The sequence below is a fragment of the Danio rerio genome, chromosome 15 (assembly GCF_049306965.1).
Source record: "Danio rerio strain Tuebingen ecotype United States chromosome 15, GRCz12tu, whole genome shotgun sequence".
Taxonomy (NCBI): domain Eukaryota; kingdom Metazoa; phylum Chordata; class Actinopteri; order Cypriniformes; family Danionidae; genus Danio; species Danio rerio.
In genome coordinates, this window is record NC_133190.1 from 49,657,501 (window position 1) to 49,675,000 (window position 17,500).

At 37.6% G+C, this 17,500-nt stretch overlaps 1 protein-coding gene across 4 annotated transcripts in view; it reads left to right on the top strand.

Annotated features, from left to right (window-relative positions):
* lrfn1 (leucine rich repeat and fibronectin type III domain containing 1) overlaps positions 1 to 17,500 on the top strand; it is a 346,207-nt gene that overhangs the window by 299,168 nt on the left and 29,539 nt on the right. For all 4 annotated transcript variants that reach the window (XM_073922832.1, XM_073922833.1, XM_073922834.1 and 1 more), the window contains 2 exon segments: positions 10,872 to 11,252; positions 14,288 to 14,808. In XM_073922832.1, coding sequence (XP_073778933.1) covers positions 10,892 to 11,252; positions 14,288 to 14,808 — 882 coding nt within the window. In that variant the 5' untranslated portion in view covers positions 10,872 to 10,891.

Here is a 17,500-nt window from a genome sequence, read left to right on the forward strand (position 1 = left end):
TTACCCATAAGAATTTTAATCACTTAAAAACTGGGTTGTATTTAATTCCGTTCATTTAAACAATTTAAAAATTAGTTTGATATTCTGTCTGTTAAAGCCGGCAGTTTGGGCTTGACTAGTTTTATTTAGTTTTCTCTAGTTTTGTTTTGTGTAGTTTTGCTATGTGTAGTTTTGTCTATTTTTTTTGTTTTGATTAGTTTAGTTTTGTCTATTTTTGTTTTGTTTAGTTTTGCTTTTAGTTTGGTCTATTTTTTGTTTTGTTTTGTCTAGTTTTGCTATGTGTAGTTTTGTCTAGTTTTTGTTTTGTTTGGTCTAGTTTTGTTTTGTCTAGTTTTGATTTGTGTAGTTTTGTCTATTTTTTATTTGTTTTGTCTAATTTTGCTATGTGTAGTTGTCTAGTTTTTGTTTTGTCTAGTTTTGCTATGTGTAGTTTTATCTAGTTTTTGTTTTGTCTAGTTTTGCTATGTGTAGTTTTGTCTAGTTTTTGTTTTGTCTAGTTTTGCTATGTGTAGTTTTGTCTAGTTTTTGTTTTGTCTAGTTTTGCTATGTGTAGTTTTGTCTAGTTTTGTTTTGTATAATTTTGCTTTGTGTAGTTTTGTCTAATTTTTGTTTTGTTTTGTCTAGTTTTGCTTTTAGTTTTGTCTTTTTTGTTTTGCCTAGTTTTGTTTTGTCTAGTTTTGCTTTATGTAGTTTCGTCTAGTTTTGTTTTGTTTTGTCTAGTTTTGCTCTATGCAGTTTCGTTTAATTTTTGTTTTGTTTAGTTTTGCTTTTAGTTTAGTCTATTTTGTTTTGTTTTGTCTAGTTTTGCTTTTAGTTTTGTATATTTTTTTGTTTTGTCTAGTTTTGTTTTTTTAGTTTTGTTTTGTCTTGTTTTGCTTTTAGTTTTGTCTAATTTTTGTTTTGTTTAGTTTTGCTTTTAGTTTAGTCTATTTTGTTTTGTTTTGTCTAGTTTTGCTTTTAGTTTTGTATATTTTTGTTTTGTCTAGTTTTGTTTTTTTAGTTTTGTTTTGTCTTGTTTTGCTTTTAGTTTTGTCTAATTTTTGTTTTGTTTAGTTTTGCTTTTAGTTTAGTCTATTTTGTTTTGTTTTGTTTAGTTTTGCTTTTAGTTTTGTATATTTGTTTTGTCTAGTTTTGTTTTTTTAGTTTTGTTTTGTCTTGTTTTGCTTTTAGTTTTGTCTAATTTTTGTTTTGTTTAGTTTTGCTTTTAGTTTAGTCTATTTTGTTTTGTCTAGTTTTGCTTTTAGTTTTATCTAGTTTTGTTTTGTTTATTTTTGCTTTTAGTTTTGTCTATTTTTTGTATTGTCTAGTTTTGTTTTGTCTAGTTTTGCTTTGTCATTTTGTCTATTTTTTGTTTTGTTTTGTCTAGTTCTGTTTTGTCTATTTTTTGTTGTTGTTGTTGTTTAAAATGTCACGTAAATCACATATTTTGTGCATTCGAGTCATCATCCTTTTGTTCAGTGTTCACCTGTTTTGATTTGTTTTGTTTTGTTTTGCTTGCACGGACACAGTTTTTGTCAGTCGTGCTGCTTCACGATTGTAAGATGTGCACGCATATTGGGCCGTCCATATTGTCGAACCTTGCTTTTACGAAAACTACCATATAAAATCTTTTTCAACCAGCTAAAGTGGCTAGCGGAAAAGGCTGTCTAACGCCTGTTTCACACCGCAAGCGTCAGCGGCGCGTGAGCAGCGCGTTTGTCGAGCAGTAGCAGCACGCAGGCGTTTGCCTTTCTCACCAGCTGCGTCTGCAGCGCGCAGCTCTTCGGCAGCTGCTGCAGAGATCAACCTATCTCTATCGATTCTATCTAGTTACCCATGTCCCTCTATATGCAAATACACTCTTTAAACTTTTCATCTGCACCAAGGCCCCTCCTATGCTGTTTCATTAACCTGCAAATGTTTATTTTACAAATTTTATAGATCAAATAGTGATGTATGCTTCTAAAGCTAACTTATATGAGAAGCGTCTACAGTCAGGAGACAATCGCCTGTGATATCATGTCATTTGTTTTTTGATTATCAGGTTGCTGTAGACCTAGTTATCATATTTATACAATATAGTTATAATGATATTTATACATGATCAAACTAGTGTTACTTTCTCCGCTTCAGTGATGTCCAGCGGCAGAATAACAGCTCGTTAATTCATGCTCGTGCAGATGATGAGACGGACAAAAGTAACCAATGCATGCCATTCTTTTACTTATTTTCGTGTTGTCAGATTCACAGAGCAAACAGCTCCCGGTAGGAATAACTCGAGTGAACATAAAACAAAGCCGATTAAAACTTTCTTGCTCTGCTTAGCTGCACAGCACACAGCGAGCTCACATCATCCAGCATGCGTGTCGAACTACACTACCCACAATACACTTCGCTATGGACTACAAATCCCGTAAATATTATATTTCCCCTCTCCTACAACACTAGTGTGCAACTTAAGCAAAACTGATACTAAAATTGTTTTACATTTGGTTTTGTAGTTCGGGCCTAAATAAATGTTTGTTGCTGTTTTTAATCGTTTTAAGTTCATTTGAATGACTATATATAAACCATTAGCAATTATTAACGCATTTATTGGGTAAAATTTCTACTTTTTACTGTCATTTAATGTGTTTTGGTCATTATCAATGCACTGTCACTTTAATTGAGCGTGAGCAGGGCGGCAAAAATAGACCCAGCGCCGAAACTATCGCTGCACTGCTGCTTCGGCGACGCTCACGCCTCGCTCTGACGCGGTGCTGCTGCGTGCGGTATGAAAGCTCTAATCTGTTAACATGGACGCCGAAAACACACGCGCTGCTCACGCGCCGCTGACGCTTGCGGTGTGAAACAGGCGTAACCCGCCACAGCTGAAATCTTCCCGCATTTGGCAGTTTGGCAAGTGTTAAAGTAAAGTCCTTTTCACTGTATATGTAATGCACATAGTGTGTAGCTTTATTTAACATTCCGAACGCAATCATCCTGATTATAGCATCAATTCAAAATAAATAGTTTGTGTTTTGTTGCTTTCATAAAGAAGCCTTAAACTTAAAAAGCCACCTAGACTTTTTCACACTAGAGAGAGTATTTCAATCATTCAATTTCATACACATGATCTTATTTTATTATATCCTGATATAAAATCTCTCATACTAATTTGTCACAAAAGGGTGTATAAGAGAGAGGGTACATTAAATAGATTAAATAAATAAATAGTGTGTAAGACCTGTTTGTCCAGTTGAATGGAAAATGGTTGAAGAAAGACCAATGTAAAGTGTTATTAAGGTTGTCACACATGTGTTTTAAAGATAAATCAGGGGTCTGTGCTTATTTCAAAAAGAACATTTTATGTCTTCTTTTATTATTTCTCTCCACCCTATGAGCACAAAGCCAAACCCCAGAACGGAGGATCAATAGGGCTAAATGTGGATGAGAAAGCAGCACATGGAGCCATCAGAGCACATCACAACCTGACGGATCAGATCACAGCCGCTTTAGTCCTCCCGCAGCTTTACTGACTCCATTTATTGGACAATTAAGCATCTCCTACCACGGTGTCATTTTCCGCAGCGTTACTTTTGGGTTTAAGATCGGTGCAGATCACACTCAAATTCTCCAAAGAGCCATTATTACAACACAGGCTCATTGGAAATACATGCTTCAGTCTGTATATTTCTGAAATGGCAAAAAAGCAAAGTAAATGCATGTTTGACTGTGGTTTGCAGGTAAAATTAACACAATTTAAATAATAAAATAAACAATACTATTAAAAGTACATTCTCAATGCAATATATTTCTGAGATATTAACGCAGGGCAGGATTTATTTTATGCTCTATATAAAAACTATAGCTGCCACATCAGAAGATGAAATCAGCTGAAAAGGAAAGTCAGGTTACAAATCACCGCTACATGAAAAACATATTCACCGCCTTTAGAAAGAAGTGATCCAGAGCAGTATTAAAGCAGTAATCCTCTGAGAGGCTGTAGTGCGGTCAGTGACCCTCAATCCTGCTATAGTTTATCAAGAGTTTTCCTGACCTCTCGCTCAAAAACAGCAGCCTTGATCTCTGAATATTCCACACAACACAGACCTTTCTTTCCTCATAATAATCCAGCCTCATTGAAAATATAAGCCTCGGCCTACATACAGTTGAAGTTGTAGATATATTTTCCCCCAATTTCTGTTTAACAGGGCAGATTTTTTTTCAGCACATTTCTAATCATAATCGTTTTAATAACTCATTTCTGATTTAATAACTCATTTCTGATCAATTTTCTCTTTGCCATGATGACAGCACATAATATTTGACTAGATATTCTTCAGGACACTAGTATTCAGCTTAAAGTGACATTTAAAGTTTAAACTAGGTTAATAAGTGTGAAGTTAGGGTAGTTTGGCAAGTCATTGTAAAACAAGTGTGCCGCAAGCCTGCGTTTGAGTGAAGGTCTCGGCCGCTAGATCGCCCCCTGGGGGCTGGCTGCAGTACAAGTCATAAAGCCCGCCTCCTCCGTGTTAATGAAGGAGACTTCAGCCCAAATAAAAAAATTAATTACACTTGCAATAAACTGTCCCGAAATATGGTTCTGGTGGATTAAGGCACTGGTTATTGTGCTGAAATAGGTGCAGATCTTCATTTTTGTAAACAGTTTGTTTTTAGCAGTAATTTAATGCTGGGCGTGTCATCGTGATTGACAGTTGTGATTGACAGTTTCTCAAAGCAGCGCGTCTGAGCTTCGGCAGGAGACTGAAGTGTTATTACTCGACTTCTGTGTTATTTTACCATGACAAAATGAGTTCAGCAGTAAACTATAGTTTCTGATATACATGATCCTGGTGGAACACTGTTTATTCGCTGAGGTCAGGGCTTTTTTCGGGCTTTATTAGTTTGCTGATACACGTACGCCTAGCCACCCAGATAGCAAAATACACTCGGGCCAGTTCCGGCTAGATTCCAGCCGGAGACTTACCCCTCAGAGCTCAGACTGACTACCTCTGCTGGACCTACTCCGGATGCCTGGACTCACTGCCCGAATCCAGCCCGAGTCAATCGAGCCAGATGCGGCGGCCGAGCGAGCCGGCGCTGCCGCATGTGAGCCGGAATCAGCCCGCGACGCCGCGAGTAGGTTATGCGCCCGGAGCTAGCGCGATTGAATAAATAAAACCCTCATATTTGTAAATGTTATTACATCCATTTGTGTTGATATAACAGCAAACGCATGCTGAGAAGTTCGGGGGGCGTGGTTGATTTTACATAAAGCGTTTGGTTGGAAGCTCGACTCATTTTCGCGGCTCCTCCTCTGGCTCCATCAGACAGTCCTTCTGCGCATGTCAAGGCTCCAATTTCAGCAGTCTTTTGCGACAGTTTGTGCCCGTCAAGCAGGCGTTTTGCCCTCAAAGCGTTCAATGGGAAAAGGGGCTGTCGCGTCGTCCATATTTTTTACAGTCATTGTTGTAAAACAGTGGTTTGTTCTGTAGACTATTCAAACCTAATAGTGCTAAACAGGGGCGAATAATATTGACCTTTTAGGTAATATGGTTGATAACCACCAGATTGAATTAGTCGAAAGTTATAAGCACCTCGGTGCTATTATTGTTAATTAAAAATTTTAATGAAAATACTGAAGGGCTATGTAGGACAGGCCAAAAAAGATGTTATTAAATTAGCAACGTTTAATATTTATGGTGGCATTTTATAAGGTCTTTATCCACTGAGTGGTACAGTACAGTACAAGTCATTAAGGGTCACCTTTATCAGGCTTTTGTTTCCACTGCCAAAAGGGTACCAGTGCTGGTTTTGGTGGGCGTGGTGTACGACAGAAAGTAGAAGTCTGCATTTCCATGGCTGTACCATGGGACCCGACTAGATTTCTTGTGCCGCTGGAATAAATTTCCGAATAAAGCGCGGGGGCGGTCGCTAACTCTGGTGTAAATTGAACAGGAGCGGGCGGTCTAACAAAGTTGTTCCAGACTCCCGAGCGAGCGAGCACTCATATGTATGTGTGTGAATGAGAGAGCGTGATGCTTTGTTTAGCTTATTTGTTGGTGTCTATGTGTGTGTGTATCTGTCTGATTAAGAGCGAGAGCTTCGTACTGTATATGTGTGTGTTTATACAGACAGCTTGTTGTTGTTGGGTGGTTTTTGCCCCACCCGACCCATCCACTCCCCCACCCCTCCCCCTTTTGGGAACGGGCGCAGCGGGTGGAAAATGGGTCGGGCAGTGGGACAGGAAATGCTGAATATAAGCGGGATCGAGTGGGTGTGAGAGGGATTCAAAATTTAGCCCCGCACAGATCTCTAACAGAAAGTTTCAGTCGACGTCGTGCTCACTCAAAAAAATGTCTACAGTAAAGCTGAACGGGTCGCTCACATATCATATGAGAAGCACTTCTCAAAAACAGATGCTTAGTACACATAAACACTGCATAAATGTTTATTACTAATCTTAAACTACACTGCAGATCAATGACAGTGTGAATTAGCCTACTGTAACGTCTGCAGTTATATAAAATAAATAAATAAACATATAAATACATACAAACCCTTACAATCTCTGATATATTACCAATTACAGAAGAAATACAAACAACATACATTTAATCCTTATTTGGGTTCAAAAACAACACAAAATATAGCCCACAGTCAGTATAATCCTCTCATCCGTGTGTGTAATCTTCAGCAGCACATGAAGCCTCTGTTAGAGAGCAATTCCGTCATCCAGAGTTCATAATAGTCCAAAAGGTGATGATAATAGTTAAACATGGCAGTTTGTTCATGTTTGCTGAAGAATCATTTGCCCCCTTATTTTTTTTTCTCTGCTTCTCTTCTGTTTTTTCATGCATCACTCTCACGTTTGTCCGTTTCTGAAAGGATCAGATGTCAGAAGCACTTCAATAATCACGCGCACATTATTATCATCAGCTCAAGAAGTTCCTCATTTCAAACATAGACGTGCGGCGAGCTCTCTGGAGAAAGCGAAACCGATTTCTCTTTAGACAGCCTTGTAAACAACTACGAGGGTAGATGCTCTTGTTCATCATGTCGAAGACAAGGTTTGTTTAAGCTCGGGTTGACCATGACTTGCTATTATATGTATATATTATTACGATGTGTGTATTTAAAAATGGCAGTTCTTTTGTTTTCATTGTTTTTAAGCCAGAAGCTTGTTGCACGAGTGACTGATGCATCTCAGTAAACCATTAGCGTTCAGCTGCGCCTCTTGCTCCGCCTTTTGGTACCCTTGTGTTGTGCTAGTGGTCTCAAAAAGTGGTACGGTACCGCCATAAAAGTGTACTAAACCAAACCATACCACTCAGTGCAATTGGGCCAATAGAGAATTTATTTTAACCTTTTATTGATTTGTTGGTTTGCTTCTTTAAAGGTAAAACAGAAAAACTCGATGTCTAAGTACTCGGTGTCAAAGTGCCAGATCATCCTATTTGTATGAAAGCCGAATGTTACATTACATTACATTACATCTGATATATCCCATCCTCCTTTTGAATCATTTTAAATCCTTCCCTCTGGATCTCGGTATAGGGTCCCTTTTGCAAGGACCAACACATTTAAACTTTCATTTGTTTTCCTTGTGCATTCAATATGCTGAATTTTAACTGGAAGAATGAGTTGCTGTTTTTTAGTACTATTATAGTTGTTTAATGTTTGTCTTAAGTGTGTGGTATGTGTTGTAGAACTATTTCACTGCAGAACAAATCGCCCCAAAAGGGACAATACAGTTTGCAGTAACGGTAAAATGGGATAGAATAAACTGCTTTTTTTCTAGCCGTAATAAAACAAATAAGACTTTCTCCAGAAGAAAAAATATTATGGGAAATACTGTGAAAAATTCCTGAATTTCTTCAACATCATTTGAGAAATGTCTGACCAAGGAAAGACAATTCACAGGAGGGAGAATAATTTTGACTTTAACTGTGTGTGTGTGTGTGTGTGTGTGTGTGTGTGTGTGTGTGTGTGTGTGTGTGTGTGTGTGTGTGTGTGTGTGTGTGTGTGTGTGTGTGTTTTTTGACGCATACATGTATCTGTGCTATTCAGAAACAATGCTGAAATATCAACCATTAACGAATGCCCTAAAAGTGTGTGGCTTCAACACAAAGTTGGTGGCTTTAATTTACGGTAGCCTAGGGCACGTTCATACACTGTGTGTGAGGGGACTACAAATAGCCGGACTCAGTAAAAAAGACTCTAAACAAATTGCAAAGTGTTGTTCTGTATCTGCAACAATAGGCAGTCTTCATGTGTGGAGAAGACGATGCCATCGCTATCATTAATCCATTTACTTAATACTACGCGTAGAACGGATTGAGTGTTTAATAGTGCCACGCAAAAGATCATCAATGGTTGTATGCTGCTTGTACTGTGAAACATCATGGGCTTCTTACGATTATTTGGATGCTGTGTTGCTTTAATTAGCAATAGTCATTCCAAATAAAATGAATCAAGTGTGTGTGTGTGTGTGTGTGTGTGTGTGTATTAGGGATGCTACAATACAGTTAGCCCACAGTTCAATACATACTTTGGTTTTTTAACACGGTTTTCGGTTCGGTTCTCATGGCTTGACATGTTTTTTTTTATTCTATAGGCAATAGGAACAGTAAGAGGTTAAGGAGAATAAAATAAAAACGATTTATTGCAATACTCATTTTGTTTTACTTTAAAGCCAAGAAAAGTACTCTAGTTCCTAGTGTACTGTATAAAAAAATGAACACTGAAATCTCACAGCTGCTGGTAGGCCATGTACAAACTGGGGAACACATGAAATCCTCCACTCTGAAAATAAACACACATGTGGAGTTAATAAAGATGAATTGACCATTTCGAATAAACATATTTGTACTTCAGTAAACATAAATAAACCATCTTTATTATCTCGGTGCTGAATAAATGTGAGACTGTAGTCTGTAACGCGGATCGAGTGCTTTTATAAGATGACAAACGCCCACATCTCCAATCACCGAAAACGGATGCAAATCTTCAGCAGTAAACACCCGCACTGCCTTTGTTATTTTGTGTCTCCCAGAACCAGTTGGGTTTGTTTGCTGGAAAGATTCAGCGAGGGATTGTTGCTATTTGGAGGACTTTATACTCTGCTGTCCTGCCTTCAGACAGTGATATTACTGGGTGATGGCGCTGCTGATGTGCAGTCATGGTTATACATTTAAATCAATGCTTGCACACACTTGTTTTTTGTTCACCGTTTTTTCTTTTATTGGCATTATACTTACTGGCAAAACCGAAATGTCCTCACACTGCAGATTTGAAAGACGTCGACACTTCCCATACTGTTGCCTCACTTCGCCGGCGCTTCCTGGTACTGTTGCCTCGGCTTCACTTCACCGCCGCTCGCCATGTTAAAGTGTGGAATGATGGTCAAGCGCCCCCTAACTTTAGAGCATAGTGATTGGATATTTATTCACGGGGAGGAGTTTCCTCATCTCAGCTCATGGAGTTACAGGCACACACAGTCAATTCAGGGGAATATAAAATGCACATAAATTATTTAAATGCAAAACAGAGAAAACCGCAATTCACAAGAGCAAATTGAACTGTGGAGGTCGTACCGTACGGTTCAATATTATATTGAGAACCGTGGCATCCCTAGTATGTATGTATGTATGTATGTATGTATGTAAGTATGTATGTATGTATGTATTCATTTATTCATTCATTTTACTTTGTTAGTTAGTTAGTTAGTTAGTCAGTCAGTCAGTCAGTCAGTCTATCAGTTAGTCAGTCAGTCAGTCAGTTAGTTAGTTAGTTAGTTAGTTAGTTAGTTAGTCAGTCAGTTAGTCAGTTAGTTAGTTAGTCAGTCAGTTAGTCAGTTAGTTAGTTAGTTAGTCAGTTAGTCAGTTAGTTAGTTAGTCAGTTAGTCAGTCAGTTAGTTAGTTAGTTAGTTAGTTAGTCAGTCAGTCAGTCAGTCAGTCAGTCAGTCAGTTAGTTAGTTAGTTAGTTAGTTAGTTAGTTAGTTAGTTAGTCAGTTAGTCAGTCAGTTAGTTAGTTAGTTAGTTAGTTAGTCAGTCAGTCAGTCAGTCAGTCAGTCAGTCAGTTAGTTAGTTAGTTAGTTAGTTAGTTAGTTAGTCAGTTAGTCAGTTAGTGAGGTAGTTAGTTAGTCAGTCAGTTAGTCAGTTAGTCAGTTAGTTAGTCAGTCAGTCAGTTAGTTAGTTAGTTAGTTAGTTAATCAGTCAGTTAGTTAGTTAGTTAGTCAGTCAGTCAGTCAGTTAGTCAGTTAGTCAGTTAGTCAGTTAGTTAGTCAGTCAGTCAGTTAGTTAGTTAGTTAGTTAGTTAATCAGTCAGTTAGTTAGTTAGTTAGTCAGTCAGTCAGTCAGTTAGTCAGTTAGTCAGTTAGTCAGTTAGTTAGTCAGTCAGTCAGTCAGTCAGTTAGTTAGTTAGTTAGTTAGTCAGTCAGTTAGTCAGTTAGTCAGTCAGTCAGTCAGTCAGTCTGTCAGTTAGTTAGTTAGTCAGTTAGTCAGTCAGTTAGTTAGTCAGTTAGTTAGTTAGTCAGTTAGTCAGTCAGTTAGTTAGTTAGTTAGTTAGTCAGTTAGTTAGTTAGTCAGTTAGTCAGTCAGTTAGTTAGTTAGTTAGTTAGTCAGTTAGTTAGTCAGTTAGTTAGTTAGTCAGTCAGTTAGTCAGTCAGTTAGTCAGTCAGTTAGTTAGTTATTTAGATGATTAGTTCGTTTGTTAGTCAGTCAGTTAGTCAGTTAGTTAGTTAGTCAGTCAGTCAGTCAGTTAGTTAGTTAGTTAGTTAGTTAGTCAGTTAGTCAGTTAGTCAGTTAGTTAGTTAGTTAGCAAAAGTAAAATTTGTTATGTAAGGTATGTCATGTTAAATATGTGAAGCTGGAATCCTGACATCTCGGTGTGTGTGTGTGTGTTTTCAGGTGCCGGTAGCTGATTGGTCATGGAGAGGCTGGTGTTTTGTGTGCTGGTGTTTGGTGCGCTGGCGAAGGCTCAGCTCTGTCCAGGCCGCTGCATCTGTCAGACCATCTCCCCCACACTCACCCTCCTGTGCGCCAAAACCGGCCTGCTGTTCGTGCCGCCCACCGTCGACCGCAAAACCGTGGAGCTGCGGCTCACAGACAACTTCATCACAGCCGTGCGCAGGAAAGACTTTCTGAACATGACCAGTTTAGTGCATCTGACGCTCTCCAGAAACACCATCAGCCAGATCGCGCCGCACGCTTTCATGGGCCTCAAATCCCTGCGCGCTTTGCACATGGACGGGAACCGCCTCAGCGTCATCAACAGCGACCAACTCAAAGGTTCGTTCTCTTGTTTTTTCTCTCCCTTTTAATTATTTTTAAAATTAGTTCTAATGCTTATGTTTTGGAAACAGCATGGTGGCTCAGTGGATAGCACTTTCGCCTCATGGCAAGAAGGTTGCTGGTTCGAGTCCCGCCTGGGTCAGGTGGCATTTTTGTGTGGAGTTTGCATGTTCTCCCCGTGTTGGCGTGGGTTTCCTCCAGGTGCTCCGGTTTCCCACACAAGTCCAAACACTTGGGGTATAGGTGAATTAAATTAACTAAATTAGCTGTAGTGTATGAGTGTGTATGGGTCTATCCCAGTACTGGCTTGCAGCTGGAAGGGCATCCACTACGTAAAACATATGCCGGATAAGTTGCCGATTCATTCCGCCGTTTCATCCCCTGATGAATAAAGGGACTAAGCTGAAAGAAAATGAATTAATGAATGAATGCTTATGTTCAGCTACCCGGCAGGCACAAGACATCAACATGACGTCAGATTGACGTTGTACCCCAACATCATGGGGACGTTGCATTTTGTTTGGAAATAAAAATCGGGTTGACGTCAGAACTCAACGTCAGACTGATGTCGATGTCCAACGTCCAACCTAAAATTAAAATATCAAGGTCAAATGAGGTTAAAGCTTGACGTTGTGTGGATGTTATCAATATGATGTCTATCAGACGTTGGATTTTGTTTGTCATACATGATGAATAAGTGTCAGTATTTGAAGCTAATTTTCCAACACAACCTAAAATCAACCAGATATCAACGTCATTTGACGTCATTGTTGGATGTCAAAGTAACATTGTCTTTTGACGCTGGCTAGACATTGAATTGTGGTCACCTGATGTCACAACCTAAATCTAACCTAATATTAATGTCTTATGACGTGTGCCTGATGTGTAGTTTTAGCCATTTTGTTACGGGCTTTTGTGTTTACTTAAATTAAAATAGTTATATATTTTTATTTAATCTTATTTATATTTGACAGTTTTGGTTTATTTTGTTCCAATCGTTTTATTTTTAGCTTTAAAATGCTACATAATGCTATTGCAGTTTAATTTTGAATTCCTTTTTAATGTTCGTTACGCACCGTCTAGGGATGGTGCACAACATGAAAGACAGGACAACGGAAATAAAGGATAAGATTTATTGGAGTTTGAAGGTCAAATAACTGACAAGGCCAACATAACATCCAAAAATTCATTTATGTTAAATCTCTTACTTACCTGATCGCAAAGAAAAGAAAGGAAAATTCACTACCCTAACTATCTAACACAAAAACAGAGGTCAAAAGGTTTTACAAATAAAGTTGCGTTAAACTCCTTATTATCCCTATATATATATATGTATGTATGTATGTATATATATATATATATATATATATATATATATATATATATATATATATATATATATATATATATATATATATATATATATATATATATATATGTATGTATGTATGTATGTATGTATATATATATATATATATATATATATATATATATATATATATATATATATATATATATATATATATATATAATATTTACAAAACAGGCAACCATATTTAAAGGACAATCCAAAAATCAATGTCAGCAGGCAACAGATTAAACAAGCCAGTGGAACAAAGTATCATAAACAAAACAAACAATAAAAGTTCTCTCAAATCTCGACAGAATCTCAGTAGTCACACAAAACAAACAGTACTCACAAATCTCAATATTCACATTCTTAACACATTCAAAAACTCTGCACTATACCACAAACAAAAGTTTCAACAAGCGTTTTTAACAAAAAGTTTCAACAAAAGGAAGTTGTGTCATGGCTTTTTAAAACACTGTAGGCCAATCAAGGAACAGCAAGCTGGAAGTGACCAATTAGATGGGTTCTAAGCAAAACAGAAAAACAGATGAGACAAGAAAAACATAGGGTTTTTAAGGGTTAAGGAACTGCCCTAATCCTTTATGGCATAGATTCGTAGTTACTGTTGCCTTTCTATCAGCTGGAACCAGTCTGGCCATTCTCCTCTGACCTCTGGCATTAACAAGGCATTTGCGCCCACAGAACTGCCATACTGGATATCCTTTTTTTCAGATCTTTCTCTCTAAAACCTAGAGATGGTTGTGCGGGAAAATTCCAGTAGATCAACAGTTTCTGAAATTCTCAGACCAGCCCGCCTAACACAAACAACCATGCCACGTTTAAAGTCACTTAAATCCCCTTTCCTCTCCATTCTGATGCTCAGTTTGAACTGCAGCAGATCGTCTTGACCATGTCTACATGCCTAAATGCATTGAGTTGCTGCCATGTGATTGGCTGATTAGAACTTAGCGTTAACGAGCAGTTAGACAAGTGTACCTAATAAAGTGGTGGGTGTGTATAATTTTTGTTTTTGTTTTTTATTAAAAAATTGTCTTAATTCTAATTTTATTAATATTTATTTGCATTTTTCTTTTGTAGTTTTGCTTTTCCAATTCATGATTTATTTTAGTGTTTGCTTCTGTTTTTTAGAAACCAATCTAAATTCTATAATTTGATTCAGTTTTTACTGTATATTTGTTTCTGTTTCAGTTTTGATTTAATTTTTGTAAAATTAACTATATGAAAGTATTCAAATATGGGCATTTATTTATTTATTTATTTATTTATTTATTTATTTATTTATTTATTTATTTATTTATATTTTTAGTAGTAGTAGTAATAGTAGTATAAATTAATAAAGTAGAAATCATTTCTTTTATTTTCACTTTAATTTTAGTGAATGTTTCATTTTCAAGTCGATTATTATAATAATTTTTCATGAAAATTTATTTATTTTTGTTAGTGTCAGTTTTTATTCATTATTTTATTTATGTATATGCATGTATGTGCTGGTTGTTTTTTTGTTTATTCATTTGTTTTTATCATTATTACTTTTGTCAATATTCTTACTTTACAAACAAGTTTTTTTTTTTTACTTTAATTTTGTGCACTTTTTATTTAATTTATTTCCAGTCGATCATTATAGTGCTAATTTTCAAATGTCATCTTCTTTCCAATAAAGGCCTGATGAACCTCAGACACCTGATATTAGGAAACAACCAGATCCACCACATTGAAGAGTCCTCCTTTGACGAGTTCGTCGCCACCATCGAGGATCTGGATTTATCCTACAACAACCTGCGGACTTTACCGTGGGAAGCCATCGCTCGAATGACTAACATAAACACGCTGACCTTGGACCACAACCTGATCGACCACATCGGTGTGGGCACGTTCACGCTGCTCACCAAACTGGTGCGTCTGGACATGACCTCCAACAGGCTGCAGACTCTCCCTCCGGACACGCTTTTCCAGCACGCGCAGGTTCTGTCCGAGCCCAAGACTTCCAGCTCGTCCAGGCTGACGGTCAGCTTTGGGGGAAACCCTCTGCACTGTAACTGCGAGCTGCTATGGCTGAGACGGCTGACCCGAGAGGATGATCTGGAGACTTGTGCTTCTCCTGAACACCTGATGGACAAATACTTCTGGTCCATTCAGGAGGAGGAGTTCATCTGTGAGCCGCCGCTCATCACCAAACACCAGGTCAGAACACTGATATTTAGTTCTGAATAGTAGGGATGTAACAATTCACTGAATACTATAACATCTCAAATTTCCTCACCTCTAGATTCGATGATGTCATTATTAAAAGCATTCTGGATACGAGCCCGTTCTGAATATCAATGATGTAACGATTTCCTGAATACAACAGCAGGAGTGTAATGATTCTCTTAAGTCTTGATTTGATGATGTCATCTTTAGAATCATTCTATATAGATAAGTGATTAGAGCCAGTTCTAACAGCAGGAATGTAACAATTTGCTGTGTCCGATTCATTCAACTCTTAATCCGATGATGTCATCTTCAGAAGAATTCTGGATTAGAACCAGCTCTGTATAGCAGGATTGAATCAATTTATTCAACTCATGATTATCTGAACTCACGATTCATTGATGTCATTATTATGCTGGTGTTTACTCGCTTCATTCTCGGGTCAAATTCGCTTCATTTGCACGTCAAATTGACTTCACAATAGAAGTGGATTCACATCACAGGCATGGATTCTGTCTGTCCGGTGTCTCTAGCTATGTTGCTAAATGGCTAACATGGATTTTATTGAGACAGTAGCTGTGCTTTTGCTTTAGGAATGCTGAAAAACAGCGTAGATTTGTTTGGCGCCATGTCTGAGTCCATTAGATCCTTTCAGAGGTTCACTTAGCTCTGTGAGTTCAACAACTCTTACAGAAATTATACCTGGATGATGGAGGCTTTCAGTGGTAACTCAGACTGAGATGAGCCCAGTTTCATGAACTGTTGTCAAGTGTTGACAAGAGACACCAACAACAGGCACTGCATCATCATCACTCCCCTACAAGAGCAAGCTCCTGGTTAATGCATCGCAAATGTCAGCTGAAGTTCAGATTTTCCAACTCAAGTCATACAAGCAAAATGCTCAACTCAGATGCTTCATTTGCTTGAATCACGTCATTCACTATGAAGATGAAGATGTCATCCTTCATAATAACCCATTCTGAATAACAGGAATATAATGAGTTGATTAGCATTTAACCAATGGTTAGAAACAGTTCTGAATAGTAGGAATGTAATGATTCACTCAACTCTCAATTCGATAATGTCATCATTAAAGCATTCTGGATTAGAACCTGTTCTGAATAGCAGGAATATAATGATTCAATGTGTCCGATTCAGTCAACTCACGATTTAATCACAATTCCATTAACTTAACTCTCGATTCGATGATGTCATCATTAAAGCATTCTGGATTAGAACCAGTTCTGAATAGCTGGAACGTGACGATTCACTATCCAATTCCATCAACTCAATTCAACTACAATTCAATTCACTTAACTCTTGATTCGATGATGTCATCTTTTTATAAGCATTCTAGATTAGAACCCATTCTGAATAGCAAGAATGTAACGATTCACTCAACTTTCGATTTGATGATGTCATCTTCAGAATCATTCTATATAGATGAATAATTACAACCAGTTTTGACTTGCAGGAATGTATCAGTTCACTCAACTTAAAATGATCTAAACTCACGATTTGTTGATGTCATCATTATGCTGGTGTTTACACCTGACCTGGCATGTAAATAGACACGTGAACATTTTGAGTTTGCTCGCTTCATTTGCACATCAAATTCACTTCACAATAGAAGTGGATTCACATCACAGGCATGGATTCTGTCTGTCCGGTGTCTCTAGCTATGTTGCTAAACGGCTAACATGGATTTTATTGAGACAGTAGCTGTGCTTTGTGCTTTAGGAAGGCTGAAAAACAGCGTAGATTTGTTTGGCGCCATGTCTGAGTCCATTAGATCCTTTCAGAGGTTCACTTAGCTCTGTGAGTTCAACAACTCATACAGAAATTATACCTGGATGATGGAGGCTTTCAGTGGTAATTCAGACTGAGATGAGCCCAGTTTCATGAACTGTTGTTAAGTGTTGACAAGAGACACCAACAACAGGCACTGCATCATCATCACTCCCCTACAAGAGCAAGCTCCTGGTTAACGCACCGCAAATGTCAGCTGAAGTTCAGATTTTCCAACTCAAGTCATACAAGCAAAATGCTCAACTCAGCTGCTTCATTTGCTTGAATCACGTCATACACGCCACCTCAATTTGATTCACTCAACTCTTGATTCAAAGATGTCATCCTTCATAATAACCCATTCTGAATAACAGGAATATAATGAGTTGATTAGCATTTAACCAATGGTTAGAAACAGTTCTGAATAGTAGGAATGTAATGATTCACTCAACTCTCAATTCGATGATGTCATCATTAAAGCATTCTGGATTAGAACCTGTTCTGAATAGCAGGAATATAATGATTCAATGTGTCCAATTCAGTCAACTCACGATTTAATCACAATTCCATTAACTCTCGATTCGATGATGTCATCATTAAAGCATTCTGGATTAGAACCAGTTCTAAATAGCTGGAACGTGACAATTCACTGTCCAATTCCATCAACTCACAATTCAACTACAATTCAATTCACTTAACTTTGGATTCAATGATGTCATCCATTAAGCATTCTAGATTAGAACCCATTCTGAATAGCAAGAATGTAACGATTCACTCAACTTTCGATTTGATGATGTCATCTTTAGAATCATTCCATATAGATGAGTAATTACAACCAGCTCTGAATTCCAGGAATGTATCAGTTCACTCAACTTAAAATGATCAAAACTCATGA